Source organism: Ranitomeya variabilis, chromosome 7, assembly GCF_051348905.1.
Source record: "Ranitomeya variabilis isolate aRanVar5 chromosome 7, aRanVar5.hap1, whole genome shotgun sequence".
Classification (NCBI taxonomy): domain Eukaryota; kingdom Metazoa; phylum Chordata; class Amphibia; order Anura; family Dendrobatidae; genus Ranitomeya; species Ranitomeya variabilis.
In genome coordinates this window covers 150377819-150398594 of record NC_135238.1, presented here as the reverse complement: position 1 = coordinate 150398594, position 20776 = coordinate 150377819, and the positions used below count along the sequence as shown (strand labels likewise).

The 20776-nt window shown below is 43.8% G+C and overlaps 1 protein-coding gene across 1 annotated transcript; it reads right to left on the bottom strand.

Moving 5' to 3' along the window:
* Positions 1-256: 256 nt before the first annotated feature.
* Positions 257-16320, bottom strand: BZW1 (basic leucine zipper and W2 domains 1). Its single transcript, XM_077272031.1, has 12 exons — positions 16165-16320; positions 10326-10401; positions 9590-9766; positions 9290-9384; positions 9149-9214; positions 8553-8688; positions 8235-8344; positions 6622-6792; positions 6394-6540; positions 3580-3718; positions 1938-2060; positions 257-703 (listed from the first exon to the last, which is right to left on the bottom strand). Exons 2-12 carry the CDS (start codon positions 10387-10389, stop codon positions 672-674), a joined length of 1260 nt encoding a protein of 419 aa, XP_077128146.1. The 5' UTR covers positions 10390-10401; positions 16165-16320; the 3' UTR covers positions 257-671.
* Between the last annotated feature and the right edge of the window lie 4456 nt (positions 16321-20776).

Below are 20776 nucleotides of genomic sequence, written 5' to 3'. Positions count from 1 at the left end.
CAATCTAGCAAGTCTGACCTATGGAAGGATATGATGTGTCCAAAGGTAAGGGAGAGTGAAGCCAGCGCCAATTGTCATGCAATCCCTGGGAGAGCCAGTGCTGACACTGCTGGAGTGGTGCCGGACCCAAGTATAGATGTTATTTTATAAGGGGGAAACTGAGATGGAGAAGGGGTTGTAGTGGATAACCTATTTAACTTCATGCAATATGAGCCTGTGTAAAGCAAATAGAAAAAAAATCACGCAAAGCTGCTGGTCTTCGAATATGGCATTTAATCTGCAAATAGTTTCCATAACAAATATACCAAATCAGAGTAAAGTTTAAACTTTTGATTTTTAATAGAAAACCAGGGGATAAAACGAATTGTTAAATTTTGAAAGGCCTTAAATTACATTACAGTAGAAAATACAGGAGGTAGAGGGTAACAAAAAATTTGAAACATGAATCTAGACGTAGCAATGCTATTTAAAACATAATTATGAAAACTTAAAAAAACAAACAAAAGAAAACAAAAAAACAAAACCGCTGACCGTAAGGGGAGGAAATAAATGTGAGTGATGAAAGCCCTTATATCATGCTTGATACAGGAGGTAGGATGTAATAACCAGAAAGACACATAATTGGACATGAGAAATTTTATCTACAGCTCCTGTGTTTGCCGTCTGACAACTCAGTCGCCCTCTTCAGTTTCTGACTCTGATTCTGCAAGAAGTGGAGAAAAAAAAAAAAAAAAAAAAAATCAATAATATTGAACCCACAGGTGCGACACAGAATTTGATATTAGGTTGGATATACAGGGATCTGCGATACTCTGTGCATATCCGAACACCCAGTGCAAGTAGGAGCACTTGCGTTTAACACTAGCCATATCTTTCTTCCCCCCCCCCCCCCCTTTCACTTTTGAAACCCCCCCAACACAACCCCACCCATGAAAAAAAATAAAAAAAATTAAAATTTTATGTTATTTTTATCCAAGTAAGGGGGGTGACAAGGTGGAGTTTGATTTACTTTTTATTGTGATCACTGTAATAGACCCAATCACAGTGATCAAAAGAACCAATAGGAAAAATGTCCTATTGTTGCCGGTTACTGGCAGGCAGATCTCGCCATTTTCTTCCAGGTAGATGATGCAGAGGGCCTAGGCAGGAGGCCCAGGGGATGGCGGAGGTATCTGGGGACTCCATGGCCTGGGAGATGGCAGAGGTATCGGGGGACCCCATTTTTCTCTTCTCTGATATGCTAGATCATATCAGAGGAGAGAGAAAAATTGTAAATCTGACTTTTAGTGACTGCCATTATTTGGTAAATGACGGTGATCACATGACAGGGGACCGTAAAAACCAGCTCTGATCACGTTCTCCAGAGTCTCAGCTACCCCCAGTAGCAGAGACCCAGAGATTTTCAGATGATGGGGGATACGGCAGGCGGCGCTGAGTAATAAGTACTAGTGATGAGCGAATATACTCGTTACTCGAGATTTCCCGAGCATGCTCAGGTGTCCTCCCGAGTATTTTTTAGTGCTCGGAGATTTAGCTTTTCTTGCCACAGCTGAATGATTTACATCTGTTAGCCAGCATAAGTACATGTGGGGATTGCCTGGGTGCTAGGGAATGTGGTGCTCTGCTTACATATTCATCTGAATGGCTTCTGACAGGCCACTGATCAGTGTAATGGCACCAACCTGACACTCCTGTAGTTTACCGTCAGTAGGATTGTGGTCAGGTCTGCTTTAAGGATTGGTAAAGAGGTTTTGTCTCCACACCTGAATCCCCAATTTTTTTTTTTTTTTAAGAAAAAGTCACGTTTTCAGTAAGTGCAGCTACACTAAGCCCCTTGAGTTTTGAATAGATCACAATTTTGAAGGGACAAGGTTTCATATTTTTAGTAGAAACACAGAATTATGAAGTTTTTATCAAATATTAAAATATAGATGTACCTTCTTCGGCATTCTTAAGCCATTCAACAAATTTTTTCATCTGTTCCAGAAAGACACTCTTTCCTTTGGCAACATGTGCATCTTTGTACCACTTCAAAATGGGCTCTTCACTTAGAACTTCAGCTGAAAAATAAATTAAACAGAAAAATTAACTCTTGTATCGTTAAAGACAGCGGACAGCTCCTTTACAGAAGTTGCCAATTTCCAAACTAGTCAAGTCAGCACCGATCCACAGTACAGGTGATAACTTGCCGATAGCAGCTCAGAAATGCCCCATCAGAATGAGCGAGTACCATCGCTCTAGCCAATCTTTGGGAAATTACATTTAAAGGAATCGGTCAGCAGGATCAACCCTCCTGGCCGTCTATATGACCACACAGGTCATAGGAAGCCGAATAAAATGACACCTGCAATCTGATGTCCTATCCCAGAGAAATCCATGTTTTTCTTTTAAGTACATGATCTGCTCCAGGGTAAGGGCCAGACACTGATCTCCATGAGAATCTGCCTCCAGAGATTACTATACATGAAGGGGGATGTTACCAGTGCGATATGTAATGGCCACTTTCACTGCAGAGCTGTGTATGATTATACCCGACACATCTGCAGGTTCCTTTCAGCTTCTCTCTCACAGGCAGACAGGGCTGCAATAGTGTTGCAATACAGCAGAGCTGTGAGAACTGCAGCAAACATGTTTGTAAGGAGACAACGTTCAGCTGTCCTGTTCTATGTTAGTAACATGTCACACACTGGTAATTCCCCCTTCATGTAAAATAAGCTCTGGAGGCAGATTATCATGCAGATCTCCGGAATAAGACATTGGATTGCAGATATAAAGATAGAATTGTATTCAGATTCCTATTACCTACATGTCCATATAGACTGCTTCAGATGGTTGATCGTACTGATAGATTACCTTTAAACAAGGAATAATATTTGTTAGATTAGACTTGATTTTTAAATTTATAAGAAAAGAATCAGCTTTGATCCCTAATAAACTTGTCCACATTTGGGATATGCAATGGTTTTCATCTCTGCCTGCCAATATTGTACATTAGCTTATTCAATACGATGCACAGGAAGTTGTGACTGCCACCGGTATCACACTCATGCTCATCAGACAGCTCTGTATGGTGTGTGCACTACTAGTCCACCCCCCCCACAAAAAAAAAAAAAAAGAAAACAAGAAAAACCCAGCCCAAATGCAGAATTACTGTTACAAGCCAACCGCGCATATCAGCGGTGTACAGCGTAGGGCCAGTGATTGACTGCCGTGGTCACGTGGGCCAGTGATTGGCAGCAGCCAATGAAAACAGAATATCAGAAAGAATTGGGGAAATAGCACTGACATGGCAGGGATGAAGTGGGCGAGTGGATCTGATTAGCAGGCTTGCGGTCAGTGGGCTAAACTTGTAATAACCTCGGACAGTCCATTGCAGAGATATACATGTATTGCTTGCACCTGTATCCATCACATCCAACCTACTGTTAACGGTTGGCTAGAGTATACTGTGTACTGACATATATACTAAGTATACTTCTGCAGACTCTGCCCCTCCCCCGTATAATATTTCATGGCCTGGAAGGTTTCCTTTTGTTACTACATACATCTTTGGGAATAAAAGTGAATTAACACACTTACCTTTGTAAAAAAGCACCACAATTTTCTGGAAGGATTTCATGAAGTGAATGTTGTCATAACAATACTCCTGAATTTTTAGCAGCAAAGTCAGTTCAGACTGACCTTGTGTAGTAAAGGCAGCAAGAAGAGGGCTGTATTGCTAAAAAGGAGAGAAAGGAAATATTACTCCATATGTCATAATATCCACTTTCCTGCTACATTGTCATCTAGGCTTGGCAACCTGAATATTGTTTTTCTGTAAACTTTGGAAAACATTTTGGGCAGCCAAATGTAGAAAAACTAATGATCCATAAAGTGCCTCATCTACAACCCAGATATTACTGTCAAGGCACTTGTAGCAAATATGAGCTGTAGCACAATGGTTTTTACAAGCACAGAAAAAAAAAACCCTTACAACTTCTAGGAACAGTTTAAGAGCTTGTTCACACGTTGCTTTTTGCTACCTCAAACTGGAATTTCCTTTTTTTTTTTTTTCTTGAGGGTTTGCATCAGTTCATGTAAAGAACATGCCTACAAATGTGAACATTTGGTTCTTTTTATTGTGCATAACTATTCACCCCGCTAAAGTCAGTACTTTGTAGAGCGGCAGCAATTACAGCTGCAAGTCGCTTTGGATAAGTCTATGAGCTTTCCACATCTTGCCACTGGGATTTTTGCCCATTCCTCAAGGCAAAACTGCTCCAGCACCTTCAGGATAGAAGGCTTCCTCTTGTGAACAGCAATCTTCAAGTCTAACCACAGCTTCTCAATTGGATTAAGGTCTTCAATTTGACTTGTCCACTCCAAAACTTTTACACTTTTTCCCTTAAACCACTCGAGTATTGCTTTAGCGGTATGCTTTGGCCCATTGTCTTACTGGAAGGTGAACCTCCGTACCAGTCACAAATCACTGAAACAGGCTTTGCTCAAGAATATCCCTGTATTTCGCACCATTTTCTCTGTCCCTACTACTGAAAAACATCCCCACCGTATGATGCTGCCACCACCATGTTTCACTGTGGGGATGGTGTTCTTGGGGTGATAGGCTGTGTTAGTTTGGCGCCAGAGTTTACCTCGGTGGGCAAAAAGTTCAGGTTTGGTCTCATCTGACCACAGCACCTTCCTCCATACATTTGGGGAGTCTCCCACATGTCTTTTGGCAGATTCAAAATGAGCCTTAGAAGCTGCAAGTAAAAGCTTTTTTATGCTCACTCTTCCTTAAAGGCCATCTCTATAGAGTGTACGACTTATTGTGGTCATATGGACAGATTCTCCTGTCCCTGCTTGGGAACTCTACAGCTCCTTCAGGGTTTACTTTGGTCTCTGTGCTGCCTCTCTAATTAATGCCCTCCTTACTTGGGCTGCAAGTATTGGTGGGCGGCCCTCTTAACAGATTTGTTGTGGTACCATGAATTGATGCTGCTCCGGGGAAAAATTTAACCCTGACTTCAACAACTTTGTCCCTGACTTGTTTGGAAATCAGAAAAGGTAAAGTGTATATACTGACAGACATGTGACACTTAGATTGCACACAGGTGGACTTCCTTTCACCAAGCATGGGACTTATGAAGCTAATTGCTTGCACCAGAAATGTTTTAGGGGCTTCATAGCAAAAGGGGTGAATACATAGGCACATGCCAATTTTTAGTTATTTGATCCCATAAATGTAATGTATGCCATTATTTTTCTCACTTCACCAACTTACACTATTTAGTGCTGATGCATCACACTTAAATAGGAGTACAAAAATATTTAAACACAGGATGTAATATAACAAGTAGGTAAAAAGATAAAAGCGGAGGGGGAAAACTTTCGCAAGCCACGGTACATCAGGATTTTAAATGCTAGAGCTTAGATTAAGATGCAGGATGATCGTTTTACCTAAAGTTATGTGCATAAAGAGTTTTGGTGCAGAAACAGAGTGGAAACTCCAAATCCTCATCTAAATTTCGATACAGGAAAGATATATATTTATTTATTATATATTTGCTCTGAAAACTCAGCAGAGACTCCATGCACACATAGACCAATGCCAGTTTCACACATTAAACCTTAAGAGCATGGGCCAGCCATCTTTCTTGAACGTAACCTTGACAGCCTAATAGGATGTGTGAAACCGGCCTAAGGCTGTAGTCATACGTCAAGTCTGCTTCTTTTTTTCCAGCAGCAGAAATACGTCTTTCAATATAGCCGTTCTGACAGCTTTTGTGCCGATTATTTGTTTTATTTTTCTTATTTTAAATTCAACTAAGCATTTTTTTCACTTATTACTTTCTACGGGTAAAAAACCCCCAGCTTTTAATTTGCATAAAATAAGAAGAAAAACACAAAGTGTGAACGTGGCCTAAGAGTGGTGTGTTAGTAATCGTTTGACCTCGCAGTGTCACTTGCAGCTTCTGTCCTTTACAACCTACCAGTAACATTAGTGACTCTTCTTTATGCAATCACCCGTATTACCCAGATGCAAACATTCACCTTTCATCATAGTTTGCAGCTGGAAGTTTTGGGTTAGGCACAGGATAGATCATATGAAAGGATGTTGAACTATAATATGGCAGAAATACCCAGAGATTGGACAGTCACAAGGATATTACATGGTAGTGATTAGATTCTACACTATAACACTGACATCAGGCCTGTCGCAAGAGCTTCCAATAAGAGGAGCAACTGGTTGAGGACTACTGATTTTCGCAATCTAACTTTCTAAAGTTCTGAAAACTGAATGAAGTCACCATTTTTACCAAGTCTGTGTTCCTATTCCTACAATAAACCAGCACTTTACTACAAGTTAGGCTCAGAAGAACCTGACAAACAGTCTATCTAGGAGGCTCCTACCTTCAAGTGTTTGATGGCTTGCTCTGTAACCAGCTCCTCCTTTTTATTCCACTCCACACAGCTCATAACACTTGACCACAGGATACCAATTACTGTCTGCTCCGAAATGTTATTTTTCTTCATTTCTTCTTTTACGTACATACTAATCTGAAAAGTATCAAATGTGTTACATTAGATTGGGACTAAAGCGTAGCCACACAGTGAGAACGAGAGAGAACGGTAGGTTACCTCTTTAAGTGGCTCTCCTTTTGACATCATCTCTTGGAGTTCTTTATGGAGCTCCTTGCGAGCACCAATGGTTTGTTGATTCCTGACATATTCAGAAAGCTCTTTCAGTCCTGCGTCAGTGAAGTATTTTGTGAAGTGCTCCACACTCTGCTTGTTTGCAGGGAAGAGTTCCTGAAAAGTAGACTGCTGGTAAGGGTAGAAGTTTCCTATTCACCCAGTAAACTGGCAGCCTGGACAGGGCAGGCACAAAGTTCTACTCTCTGCTCTTCAATTGGGGTCATCATGAGTTGGCATGATGCCTGAAAATGACATTCCTCTATAAACTTTTAAGATGGAAAGGAGTCACTATCTCCAACACAAAAAGTTCCAGTAGGATGAAAGTGTATGGACTGTATCACACACACACACACACACACACACACACACACACACACACACACACACACTTCACAGGAGAAGACAACCTACTTATACACTGGTGTGATGCAAGACCACAGTTCAGGCTCTGACTAAATACAGGTAACTATTTCTAGCAAGAAGAGATGGAACTGACTAAAGGCCCCGTCTCACATAGCGAGATCGCTAGCGAGATCGCTGCTGAGTCACTAGTTTTGTGACGCAACAGCGACCTCCATAGCGATCTCGCTATGTGTGACACGTACCAGCGATCAGGCCCCTGCTGCGAGATCGCTGGTCGTGTCGGAATGGCCTGGACCTTTTTTTGGTCGTTGAGGCCCCGCTGACATCGCTGAATCGGTGTGTGTGACACCGATCCAGCGATGTCTTCACTGGTAACCAGGGTAAACATCGGGTTACTAAGCGCAGGGCCGCGCTTAGTAACCCGATGTTTACCCTGGTTACCAAAAAAAACAAACAGTAACAGTACATACTCGCCTTTCGGTGTCCAGGTCCCTTGCCGTCTGCTTCCTGCTCTCACTGACTGCCGGCCGTACAGTGAGAAGTGAGAGCACAGCAGTGACGTCACCGCTGCGCTCTGCTCTCGCTGTACGGCGGCTCAGTCAGAGCAGGAAGCAGACGGTAAGGGACCTGGACACCGAAAGGCGAGTATGTACTGTTTGTTTTTTTTGGTAACCAGGGTAAACATCGGGTTACTAAGCGCGGCCCTGCGCTTAGTAACCCAATGTTTACCCTGGTTACCCGGGTGCTGCAGGGGGACTTCGGCATCGTTGAAGACAGTTTCAACAATGCTGAAGTCGTTCCCCTGATCGTTGGTCGCTGGAGAGCGGTCTGTGTGACAGCTCCCCAGCGACCACACAGTGACTTACCAACGATCACGGCCAGGTCGTATCGCTGGTCGTGATCGTTGGTAAATCGCTTAGTGAGACGGGGCCTTTACTGCCCATGCAATGTTGTACTGAGATCACGGCACAAAGCAAAGAGGAAAGTGAAATCCAAAATTTAAGCACAGAAGAGAAGAAGGCTGAACTGCAGCTAAGTGGGTACACCATACAAAGTAAAAAAAAGTGTGAAAGGATATATATATATCTATCACTCCCTTTGAACACAAACATGAAAATTTGTAGCAATTCAAGTATAGGATTATGCAAGGCTTATCATTTTCCATCATAAATAAGTAAGAGTTGTATAGCTACCATAAGCCTGTTATCCATGTTAACTTTACGAAGACTACCAGCTACTGCGTTGATATCTTTTTCATTGATCCATGATTTAAATAGCTTTACTGCAAATGCAGCTGAAACGCCTGCGGGGAAAAAGAATTTGAAGTAATATAACTTTATGTACAGGATACGGCAGAGTAATAGACAAAAAAAATAAAAAAATAGTCTCATCAACAGAAGTCGTTTAGATGAGATCAGAGCTGCCAAACCTACAGAAAGGAGGTATACACTGCAGTGACGGATGCTTCCATCGGTGCAGACAGTAGGCCGCATATTACTGACAAGTCCTACCTTCTTTAACCAAATTCTCGTTGTAGAGACTGTTGAGAATTGATGCAGAAAGATTCCCGTTGGCCAGAAGTATACCAGTGAGCATGGCCAGCTTATTCCTCTCAGACTCAGAAAAACCTTTCAGAAACAGCAACAACTACAAGACAAGATTTTTCACACATCTTGGGTCAGATATGGCAATGCTAGACTAACAATGGATGTAAGCTTCGCCTCACAATGCAAACATAGATATGCAACTAACTTAGGCTTTATTCTCTTCTAGGGCATACATCCATAGGGCATTTCTTTTACAGACCCACAGCAAAAATGTATTTATTGTGCAAATTCTGTGATTACAAAGCAAAGGCTAAACCCACAGAAACATCTGCAGCACCAGCCAATAACAGATATGCTTTGCAGTGTTCACCGTGAGATTTCATACACAATGCTGGTACTGTGAAATAGCAGATTTTCATATAGAGATCTACAGCACCCCCCACCCTGTGGTTACACACCCTTCATCTTTCTTTTCTAGTGCCGTTAGCAGCATGAATTGAATGGTTGGTGCTAATTTCCTTTTAATTGCTACTTTTGTTAAATAATGAAATGTTACACACCTTCTTGACCTCGTCTTCAAAACCTTTTTCCAGGTATTTATAACGCCTGATAAGCTTGTTAAAAACCTGCATATAGGACATGGAAAATTTAGAACTGTGTTTCCAACACAAAAACAATACACTCCACTATGCTCTACAGACCTGAGCAAATGCTTGCATGGTCTCTAGATCTTCCTGTGCAGAAAACACACAGACATTGGTACGGATCACGTCATCGGCCAAAGTACCACCTGGTGCTAAAAAGAAATATTCAGTGTTCAGTTATTTGTGAAATGCTTTGTGCCCCTGACCCGACTATGACCCGTCAGGTGAATGGTGGACTATAGAGTTTAGTCATCAAGTCATAAACCCGACATGGACGGCAAATGCAGCGTGGAGGCCCGTGCCAAGGTATACACTGCAGATCAGGGGAAAGCTGCAGGTGACTATAAGACCACCTACCCAGCATCCCACCGGCCACCAGGATGTCAAAGAGTGTTTCTGCATAGCGACGGTAGTCAAGCTTCGCTCCTGAAGCATCAAGAAATTTTGCTACTGCTTCCAAATCGTTGCCAGTTTCGTTTAAGCCTTGAATAATACAGTCTTGGAATTGAGTTGGGTCAAACCTCTCCTTTTCATCTACAATGAAAAATAATAAAGGCATTAGGAACAGACATCATCCACCATAAAGGTGAAAAGGGCAGATTTACAGCACAGGTCATGGACTGTTAGCACTTAGGTTACATTCTAAGGGTGTCCGTGGGCTCCAAATCCCACCGGTTAATGAACAGAAGAAGCTGCCAATCATCTCCAGCATTGTGAGAATGGAGGTTTCTATTGACCTTTATCTACAGAGTTCAGACACATTGCCCGCTTATATTTTCTGTTGCTTCCTCATTCCAGACGTTTGATGTCATCATTTTACGGCTCTGACATTAATGTGTGGTCAATATCTGCTCATACTGGAGACAAAGCTCAAGTGAGGGATACACCAGAACCTCACGTAGTTCTAGAGCCCACATAAGTTGGAAGATGTCATCTGGGTGGGGAATCCCTTTAAATATCATTATCTACATCACATTGAGCAGCAGAACTTGGGTAAAAGTAGTAAGTGCGCCAGAGCAGACAAGAATGCAGCGATGTGATGCTTGCAATGTCCTACTCCTGAGGGTCAACAATTCAAGAAAAAGTACATTACCTCTTTTTCGGGTCTTAAAACGCTGGCCAGATAGCGTTGGCTTTTGTTGCTTTTGATTATTCATAAAAAAGATGCCCTATAAAAGTGAAATATATAAAATCAGCAGAAATCAAGAAAATGAAAGTTAAACCTAGAGGCTGAAAACCCTTACTGACCCAGTTCTCACTAAAGTGTAGCTGCAGGCTAAGGTAGCTTTTCAGAATAGCCGGTCATGAACGTGTACATGAGGCACAAGACCATTTTTAGCCATTGTATGACACTTTTCCCTTCTGCAGACCGAATTGTTTCTGAGCTAGTGGGTGGAGACGAGCTGCTACACTGCAATCACATGAGATTTCTGCTCTCCCATCTTGTCTCCTCTCAGAAGCAGCAGACATACAGGCTTATAGCTGTGAATTTACCATACTCATCCTTACCCTCCTCCCTTTGCCATAGGTTTGAATAAAAAACTGTAACCTGATCCCTCAACGAGCTATCATATCAGTTTGTCTTATTTTGAAATCACTTGCAGGGGCAGTGCTGGTCTCTGCTTGTTGGGTGTTGTCTTTACAATGTGCACTGACCATGCACTCTAATGCCAGCTAGTCACTTCTCATTAGAGCCAGAGAGTGAGCGCACTGTCACTGTGAATTAAAAAGAATACTGCACAAAGACAAGATTTTATAAAGCACCTGTTGAAATTGACAACTGCTGCATGATCACTAGAGCAGGGACTAGCCCAGCCCCTGAAATGGAAGTCACTGATGATGCCTCATTTCAGGGTGGGGGCAGAGGATGTGGCAGTGACCCCAGCCTCTGACCCCTTACTATATCTCATATGAGTATCCTAACATGCACTGGGGGTTCTCAAATAAATCATTACCATACAGGAAGTTAAAAAAAAAAAAAAAAAAAAAAAAAAAAAAAACCACAACAAAAAAAAAAACACAACAAAAAAGCAGTTAATGGAATTTTTGTATTAGAAAGCAATTTGATTTTTACATTAGACAGACAGTTAGGATTAGAAGATGGAGAGCAGGGGTGCCATCACGTCATTTATAGGGTGACAACCTCCACAATTAACCATGTTTTGACTGTAGGGATTCCATGGTCACACTATGGTTTCTTTAATACCTATTAAAGCTATGTGCACACAGCATCTCTTTCCACCTGGATCCCATCAGAAAAAGTTCTAAGGGAAAAAAAAAAAAAAAAAATGGCAAAAATAATGAACATATTGCACAGCAATGTCAAAATAGCCTGCTGTGCACAGTTCCATCTTTTGATACTTTTAACTGCTTCCGACTTCAAAAGTCGAGTAGAAATGACAAATCCATTTTTCCAGTTGCTTCCATGTTGGAATTTTTCTAAAGTGTCTTCTGTTTCAAAAATTATGTGGGTACTCCACTGTCGTAACCCGTTTGGAAACCCTATTTTCCCTACATTTCTTGCTGACACTCCGCACCCTACATCTCTGCTGCACACCGCTGACTACATATTTGCTGATCCTGACATTTCCTGGGGTTGTTGCTTTTTTTTTTTTTTTAAATGGAAATAAACTGTAGGTTTCATTATTCACAGTGAAAGGATTTCTGTTAGCCAAGTAGATTAATTTCCCTACACATCAGATATCCTTAAAGGGAACCTGTCAGCAGGATAATGCAGTGCAATCTGCAGGCACCATGTTACAGAGCAGGGGGAGAAGAGCAGACCAGATGGTTACATGGTTTTATGGGAGAATACTCAGCATAACCTGTGTGTTCATCATTCACGCCTCTGATCTTTCTGGGATTTGTGGTCCTAGCAGTGACTGACAGCCATGTCTGAATGTAGACTTATGCAAAGAAAGCTGTCAGTCACAGCTAGGACCACAAATCCCAGAAAGAGCAGTGGCGTAAATGATGAACACACAGGTTATGCTGAGTATTCTCCCATAAAACTGTAAATCAGTTAGAACAGTATAACACAAAGCCCGGTTAGAGATGATGCAGACTATTCAGAAATACAATCTATAAAGTGCAGCTTCATGGAATCCCCCCACACACACTCTGGGACCCTATAGATGCCGTGTATGGAGGCCTTCCTTATAATGCATATATCTGGAGTTCTTCACAACGTATAACACTACAGACGACCAACGTGATGTGAACAGGGACTAGAACACAGCAGCCCAGGAACATGGGGAACGCAGACATCACAGGAAGGGACGGGAGTTCCATCTGGGCACTGGATGGTATTTAATGGGGTATTCTGGATGGATGACATTCTCCAGCAGGAGGATTGGTGATAACGATTTGGTGGGGGCCGACTGCTGGAACCCCCCCTAGATTGCCCAAAAAAGACCCTTATCCCAGAGGAGACCCAGGGCACATGGCAGGCGGCCGCTCCGCTCATTCTCTATGAGACTAATGTAAACAGCCGAGCTCTGCACTGCGGACAGAATGAATGGGCTGCGGGTGACTGAGCAATGTCACAGGGAGACAAGTGCTCTGATCGGAGGATGGATGGGGGGCCGAGGGTCTAATGCCCACCTATCCATCAGCTGATAAAGGGGCATTCTGATGGGAGGAAGGGTTCACGTTGCCCAAACCGCAGCCACATTATTATAGGCAGCCGCGTAATAGGCAGGTGCATTATTATTATAGGCAGCTGCGTTATTATAGGCAGCCGCGTTATAGGCAGGCGCATTATTATTATAGGCAGCTGCGTTATTATAGACAGGCGCATTATTATTATAGGCAGCTGCGTTATTATAGGCAGGCGCATTATTATTATAGGCAGCTGCGTTATTATAGGCAGGCGCATTATTATTATAGGCAGCTGCGTTATTATAGGCAGGCGCATTATTATTATAGGCAGCTGCGTTATTATAGGCAGGCGCATTATTATTATAGGCAGCTGCGTTATTATAGGCAGCCGCATTATTATAGGCAGCCGCATTATTATTATAGGCAGCTGCGTTATTATAGGCAGGCGCATTATTATTATAGGCAGCTGCGTTATTATAGGCAGCCGCATTATTATTATTATAGGCAGCTGCATTATTATGGGCAGGCGCATTATTATTATTATAGGCAGGCGCGTTATTATTATTATAGGCAGGCGCGTTATTATTATTATTATGGGCAGGCGCGTTATGGGCAGGCGCATTATTATTATAGGCAGGCGCGTTATTATTATAGGCAGCCGCGTTATTATTATAGGCAGCCGCGTTATGGGCAGGCGCATTATTATTATAGGCAGCTGCGTTATTATAGGCAGGCGCATTATTATTATAGGCAGCTGCGTTATTATAGGCAGGCGCATTATTATTATTATTATAGGCAGCTGCGTTATTATAGGCAGGCGCATTATTATTATTATAGGCAGCTGCGTTATTATGGGCAGGCGCATTATTATTATTATAGGCAGCTGCGTTATTATGGGCAGGCGCATTATTATTATTATAGGCAGCTGCGTTATTATGGGCAGGCGCATTATTATTATAGGCAGGCGCGTTATTATTATTATTATAGGCAGGCGCGTTATTATGGGCAGGCGCATTATTATTATAGGCAGCCGCGTTATTATTATAGGCAGCCGCGTTATGGGCAGGCGCATTATTATTATAGGCAGCTGCGTTATTATAGGCAGGCGCATTATTATTATTATTATAGGCAGCTGCGTTATTATAGGCAGGCGCATTATTATTATTATAGGCAGGCGCGTTATTATTATTATTATTATAGGCAGGCGCGTTATTATTATTATAGGCAGCTGCGTTATTATGGGCAGGCGCATTATTATTATTATAGGCAGCTGCGTTATTATGGGCAGGCGCATTATTATTATTATTATAGGCAGGCGCGTTATTATAGGCAGGCGCGTTATTATGGGCAGGCGCATTATTATTATTATAGGCAGGCGCGTTATTATAGGCAGCCGCATTATTATTATTATAGGCAGCTGCGTTATTATGGGCAGGCGCATTATTATTATTATATACAAGAAATGACGTGCACTCTGAATTAAATGAGGAAGGTGCTGGTTGAACTTGGAGAGATCCAGACCATTCAAAAATTGAAGAAAACAACCGCACTCAATTTGTATATTTGCATCATGAATGTGAAAAGTCTTTTAATAGGAACACCACCGTGATACAGACAATATCTGAGGTAACGTTTCGACCATATAGGCCTTTGTCAAACCTCACTTCAAGAAGACAGGGAGAGTGAGCGAACGTCCAAAGGGACACATAGGCTCCACTTGTAGGCGAATAGCATGGATCCGGAACGGCACGGATGGGGATAGGGTCCCTGTAAGAACTGGTGGGTCCTGTGTCAGGACCCACCAGTTCTTACAGGGACTCTATCCCCATCCGTGCCGTTCCGGATCCATGCTATTCGCCTACAAGTGGAGCCTATGTGTCCCTTTGGACGTTCGCTCACTCTCCCTGTCTTCTTGAAGTGAGGTTTGACAAAGGCCTATATGGTCGAAACGTTACCTCAGATATTGTCTGTATCACGGTGGTGTTCCTATTAAAAGACTTTTCACATTCATGATGCAAATATACAAATTGAGTGCGGTTGTTTTCTTCAATTTTTTTATTATTATTATAGGCAGCTGCGTTATTATGGGCAGGCGCATTATTATTATTATAGGCAGGCGCGTTATTATTATTATTATAGGCAGGCGCGTTATGGGCAGGCGCATTATTATTATAGGCAGGCGCGTTATTATTATAGGCAGCCGCGTTATGGGCAGGCGCATTATTATTATAGGCAGCTGCGTTATTATAGGCAGGCGCATTATTATTATTATAGGCAGCTGCGTTATTATGGGCAGGCGCATTATTATTATTATAGGCAGGCGCGTTATTATTATTATTATAGGCAGGCGCGTTATAGGCAGGCGCATTATTATTATAGGCAGGCGCGTTATTATTATAGGCAGCCGCGTTATGGGCAGGCGCATTATTATTATAGGCAGCTGCGTTATTATAGGCAGGCGCATTATTATTATTATAGGCAGGCGCGTTATTATTATTATAGGCAGCTGCGTTATTATGGGCAGGCGCATTATTATTATTATAGGCAGGCGCGTTATTATTATTATTATAGGCAGGCGCGTTATTATGGGCAGGCGCATTATTATTATTATAGGCAGGCGCGTTATTATTATTATAGGCAGGCGCGTTATTATGGGCAGGCGCGTTATGGGCAGGCGCATTATTATTATAGGCAGGCGCGTTATTATTATAGGCAGCTGCGTTATGGGCAGGCACATTATTATTATAGGCAGGCGCGGCCTCCTCTGCTATTTCAGAGGAAACACATCAGCACTGGGAGCTGGAGAGATCAGTCTGGCTCCGCCCCCACAGGCTTGTCCCCGCCCCATGGCAGGTGATTGACAGGCCTCTCCCTGTGTACATTACACTTGTCAGTGACTAGTAACAGGTTCCCTGTAATAAAGCGCATCTGGGCGGTAACATGGCGGCACCCAGGACAGTCCCTATGAAGCCACACAGAGACCAGCAGTAATGGAGCAGACAGGGGTCCGCGAGTTGTGCCCCTTTCTCAGCACTGCAGTAATGTACGGGCAGCGGGAGGCTTCGGAGCCATCACCAGGACGGGCCCGGCCATGCGCACGGCAGGGAGGAGCCGCTACAGCAGCGAGCACCGGGCAAAGACCAGGCCGCAGCAGGAGCCGCCCGCCCACGCTGCTTTTAGGGAAAACACGAAGACGACAAACAAGGTAACAAAATACATGAACACCGGAGGGAGAGGCAAAGGCCGCAGAACACAGGGCCGCACTCCTCCTCCAACGAGACCCCGGGCGCCCCGCACTCACAGGCCTGCCCGGAAACAAGCGCACAGCTCACCGAATGTAAGGCAGGCAGGAAACGGGGCGGGTGGTTACGGGAAACAAACAACGAAGGCCTCTTCCGAGAGATTCCCCTGTGCTGTTCGACGACCAGGAGAAAGAGAGGCCGGAACGCGTCAAGGCTACGTCACTGAGGGCGGGACAAAGGGATTGTACCACTGTGAGTCCACATGTGGGGGATTATAACGAGTTGTGTTATCTTTAATACGAAAAGTAATGTTTGGTGTTTAGGCGGAATAGATGAATGTGAGGCAAATAGACCTACTTGTTAGCACGGACTATCGCTATTTACAGGCCGTGCTTCACATGCGTCTCATAGCTGTTGGTCAGGAGTCCCCCCTGTGTGAGAGGAACATAGGGACGCTCAGAGGTAATTGGTCAAGAGGGTAGAGGCGTGGCCTGTGCAGGGTGGAGGCGGGGCCTGTGCAGGGTAGTGACAGATTCCAAAGGCGGAAGGACAGAACTGCAGTGTGCGGGCAATCCGCGTTGTCGGCCTCCATTTTGAACTATTGTTCTTATGTGTCAGTATCTGGAGCCCGAGAGCAGCGGGGAACGAGACCGCAATGGCGGTAGTGTGGGTGACTGCAGCTGCCTGCTGCTCCTAGTACTGGCACTACCGCAGCGGCAGGTTCTGCTGAGGCTTCTCCTAATCCGCTCCTGGAGGGAGGAGGGGACGTACTAAACAGAAAGAAGGAATAAAAAAGAATGAGCATATTAAAATAATAATTTATAGGTCCAAACTATGGAGAGTTCTAATAGTTTTCCTACGCAGCTTGGCTATGGAATGAACATGAAATATATCTACAACCCCTGGCAATAATGATGGAATCGCCGGCCTTGGAGGATGTTCATTCAGTTGTGAAAAAAAGCAGATCACAGACATGGCACAAAACTAAAGTCATTTCAAATGGCAACTTTCTGGCTTTAAGAAACACTAAAAGAAATCAAGAACAAAAGATGTGATAGTCAGTAATGGTGACTTTTTTTTAGTCAAGCATAGGGGAAAATTTATGGAATCACTCAATTCTGAAGGAAAAAATTATGGAATCATGAAAAACAAACAAACAAAAACACTCCAAAACATCGCTAGTATTTTGTTGCACCGCCTCTGGCTTTTATAACAGCTTGCAGTCTCTGAGGCATGGACTTAATGAGTAGCGCTGAGCCACCCTCTAGTGTTCGAGTTCGGTTCGTCGAATTGGGGCGTGTTCGTTGAATGTTCGACGAACACCGTCGAACCCCATTGAAACCAATGGCGGGCAAACAGAAAACACCTTAAAAGGTGTCCGAAAGCTGACAAACTGCTCAGAAGACACAACAAACACATGGAAAAGTCACAACTACATATAGTCATGCGAAAAGAAAAGAGGTGGAGGAGTAAAAGGAGGAGGAGACACAGATATAGGCATGTCATGCCCTTCTAAAATCAAGAAAGGCTGCAGTAAAAATCTAAAATTGGCCTACCAACACCCAGACGTGACAAAAAAAATTAAAAAAGAAATAAGAAATATCTTTAGGTAGAATGGCAGCGGGTCCATTCAGAACGGGTATCCCTGTTGGGAGTCGTGCCAAAAAATGAACCCAATACATTCAGACTAAGGCTACTTTCACACTAGCGTTTTTTGCAATCCGTCGCAATGCGTCGTTTGGCAGAAAAAACGCATCCTGCAAAAGTGCTTGCAGGATGCGTTTTTTCCCCATAGACTAACATTAAACGACACATTGCGACGGGTCGCATCCGTCGTGCGACGGTTGCATCGTGCTTTGGCGGTCCGTCGGCACAAAAAAAAACCGCTACATGTAATGTTTTTTTGTGCCGACGGTCCGCCATTTCCGACCGCGTATGCGCGGCCGGAACTCCACCCCCACCTCCCCGCACCTCACAATGGGGTAGCGGATGCGTGGAAAAACAGCATCCGCTGCCCCCGTTGTGCGGCGCATACAACGCTAGCGTCGGCCCGACGCACTGCGACGGGCCGAGTACGACGCTAGTGTGAAAGTAGCCTAATCCACCATTTGTCATATCCAAGGGGCAGGTCAGTAAACGACAACATCAACGCAGAACCAAGTACAGTACTATATACTGTACCTCCTTTGACGAGGCAATCAGGCGGGTCAAGAAGTTGGTAAGGGGCACCCTAATGGCCAAAACAGACATTGAGGGGGCATTCCGGTTACTACCTGTGCCTCCGAATAGTGTCCTCCCATTGGGCTGCTTCTGTGAAGGAGCATACTACATAGATCGCTGTTTGCCCATGGGGTGCTCCATAACCTGCTCACTATTTGAGGCGTTTAGTTGCTTCCTCAAATGGGTCGTCATGGACATTTCTAAGGGGGTACATATTATCCATTACCTCGATGACTTTTTATGTCTGGGCCCAAAACATTCGCCACAGTGTGAAAACACGCGGTAGTCCACCTGTGAGAAGGAGAGAGCTGGAGGGAGAGTGGACACCCCAGAGCCGAGGGGTTAGATTGAGAAAGGAAGAAGGCGGTGTAGCTTGCTTCATGGGTGGTGTACTCTGCTGAGGAGCAGAAACTGCTACGAGGCCCAAAGTATTGCCTTGGCTAGATGCAGTTAAAAATTAGTACTTAAACAGGTGGTGTAGCTTGCTTCATGGGTGGGGTACTCTGCTGAGTAGCACAAAATGCAACTAGGCCCAAAAGGATTTCCTGGGCAAGATGCAGTTAAAAATTAGTACTTAGATAAACAGGCGGTGTAGCTTGCTTCATGGGAGGGGTACTCTGCGGAGTAGCAGACACTGCTACTAGGCCCAAAGTATTGCCTGGGCTAGATGCAGTTAAAAATTAGTAATTAGATTACAGACGGTGTAGCTTACTTCATAGGTGGGGTACTCTGCGGAGTAGCAGAAACTGCTACTAGGCCCAAAAGGATTTCCTGGGCAAGATGCAGTTAAAAATTAGTAATTAGATAAACAGGCGGTGTAGCTTGCTTCATGGCTGGGCTACTCTGCTGACTAGCAGACACTAAAGCTTTGGAGCAGACCTCTGAATCCCAGGCCATAGTATGAGTAAACAGCTCTGCAGACTCAACCATCTGTGTTACCCCAAGCCATAGTGTATGTAGTTTATAAAGGTTAAAAGGGGGGGAGCGACCCCACCCACCTGGAATTGACGATGCCAACGTCATGTAAAGCTCAGCAAGGGGACTAAATAAAAGTCTCCATTTTTTCCAAAAATTTGGCCACAGACACCACTTAAGTGGCATCAATTTCGCCAGAGTTTCTTAAAATGGTTGGTGAGGTGATTTTCAAAAATCATCAAGCTTTTAGTCTCCCCAAGATGACACAGGGGTAGAAAAATCCTTGCGGATCCAGGATTTGTTCATCTTGATGAATGTTAGTCTGTCTACATTGTCACTGGACAGCCACGTGTGCTTATCTGTCAGCACACCACCAGCAGCGCTGAACACACGTTCAGAGAGAACGTTTGCTGTGGGGCACGACAAGATCTCCAAGGCGTGAGTGGCAAGCTCAGGCCATTTTTCCAGATTGGAAGCCCAAAATGAGCAAGGGTCCAGTTCCACAGTCATGGCATCGATGTTAACTTGGAGATACTCCTGTACCATCCTCTCTAGGCGTTGGCTATGCATCAGACTTCTTGTCTCCTGTGGCCTTGCAAAGGATGGTCTAAAAAATTCTTGAAACAATTGCCACCAGATACGATGTTACTGTTACGGTTTGAGTGATGACTCGACAGTCCCACGGTTGGCAAGTTAGAACTCAGAGATTCACTACGTGCGCCACTGGTGTTTTGTGGTAAAGCAGACGTAAAATTCTATAACAGTCTCTGCTTATACTCCTGCATGCGTGAATCCCTTTCTATGACAGGAATTATTTCGCCAAATTTACTTTTGTACCGGGGATCTAAGAGTGAGGCAACCCAGTAGTCGGCATTACTTTGGATTCTGACAATCCGAGGGTCATGTTGCAGGTAGTGCAGCAAGAAGGCACTCATGTGTCTTGCGCATCCAGGAGGACCAAGTCCTTGTTGTCTTAGTTGAAAAAACTGACCGTCACATCCATACATAGACTAAGTGTGAACAGGTGCTGAACCTAGAGTAACCAACTCATATACAGTCAAGTAAAAAAGGCAGCACACTGCAGCGCTAAGACATGCAAACATGAAACATGAAAACTGAACTGCAATACTGCACTAGAAATATGAAAAATGAGAGCGTTTAGCGCATAAAAATGGCCAATTTTATGTGTACCTGATAGCCCCTTTACGGCATCTCTCTTATATCAGGTCCTACGCTTGCCTACCTCGCTGAGAATAAACGTCTCCATGTGAATGGGTACCTGTGAAAAACCTCTTCCTAGACTCATATTCTCTCTCTCTCTAGCGTAGGACCTGATATAAGAGAGATGCCGTAAAGGGGCTATCAGGTACACATAAAATTGGCCATTTTTATGCGCTAAACGCTCTCATTTTTCATATTTCTAGTGCAGTATTGCAGTTCAGTTTTCATGTTTCATGTTTGCATGTCTTAGCGCTGCAGTGTGCTGCCTTTTTTACTTGATTGTATATGAGTTGGTTACTCTAGGTTCAGCACCTGTTCACACTTAGTCTATGTATGGATGTGACGG

What these genes read in the sequence shown, in the direction of transcription:
- BZW1 (XM_077272031.1), bottom strand. Translation starts at nt 10,389, where the DNA reads ATGAATAATCAAAAGCAACAAAAGCCAACGCTATCTGGCCAGCGTTTT. An exon ending in TTGAAGACGAGGTCAAGAAG is followed by an intron (nt 8,689 to 9,148) that starts GTGTGTAACATT and finishes CTTGTCTTGTAG; the next exon opens with TTGTTGCTGTTTCTGAAAGG. An exon ending in CGAGAATTTGGTTAAAGAAG is followed by an intron (nt 8,345 to 8,552) that starts GTAGGACTTGTC and finishes TTTTCCCCGCAG; the next exon opens with GCGTTTCAGCTGCATTTGCA.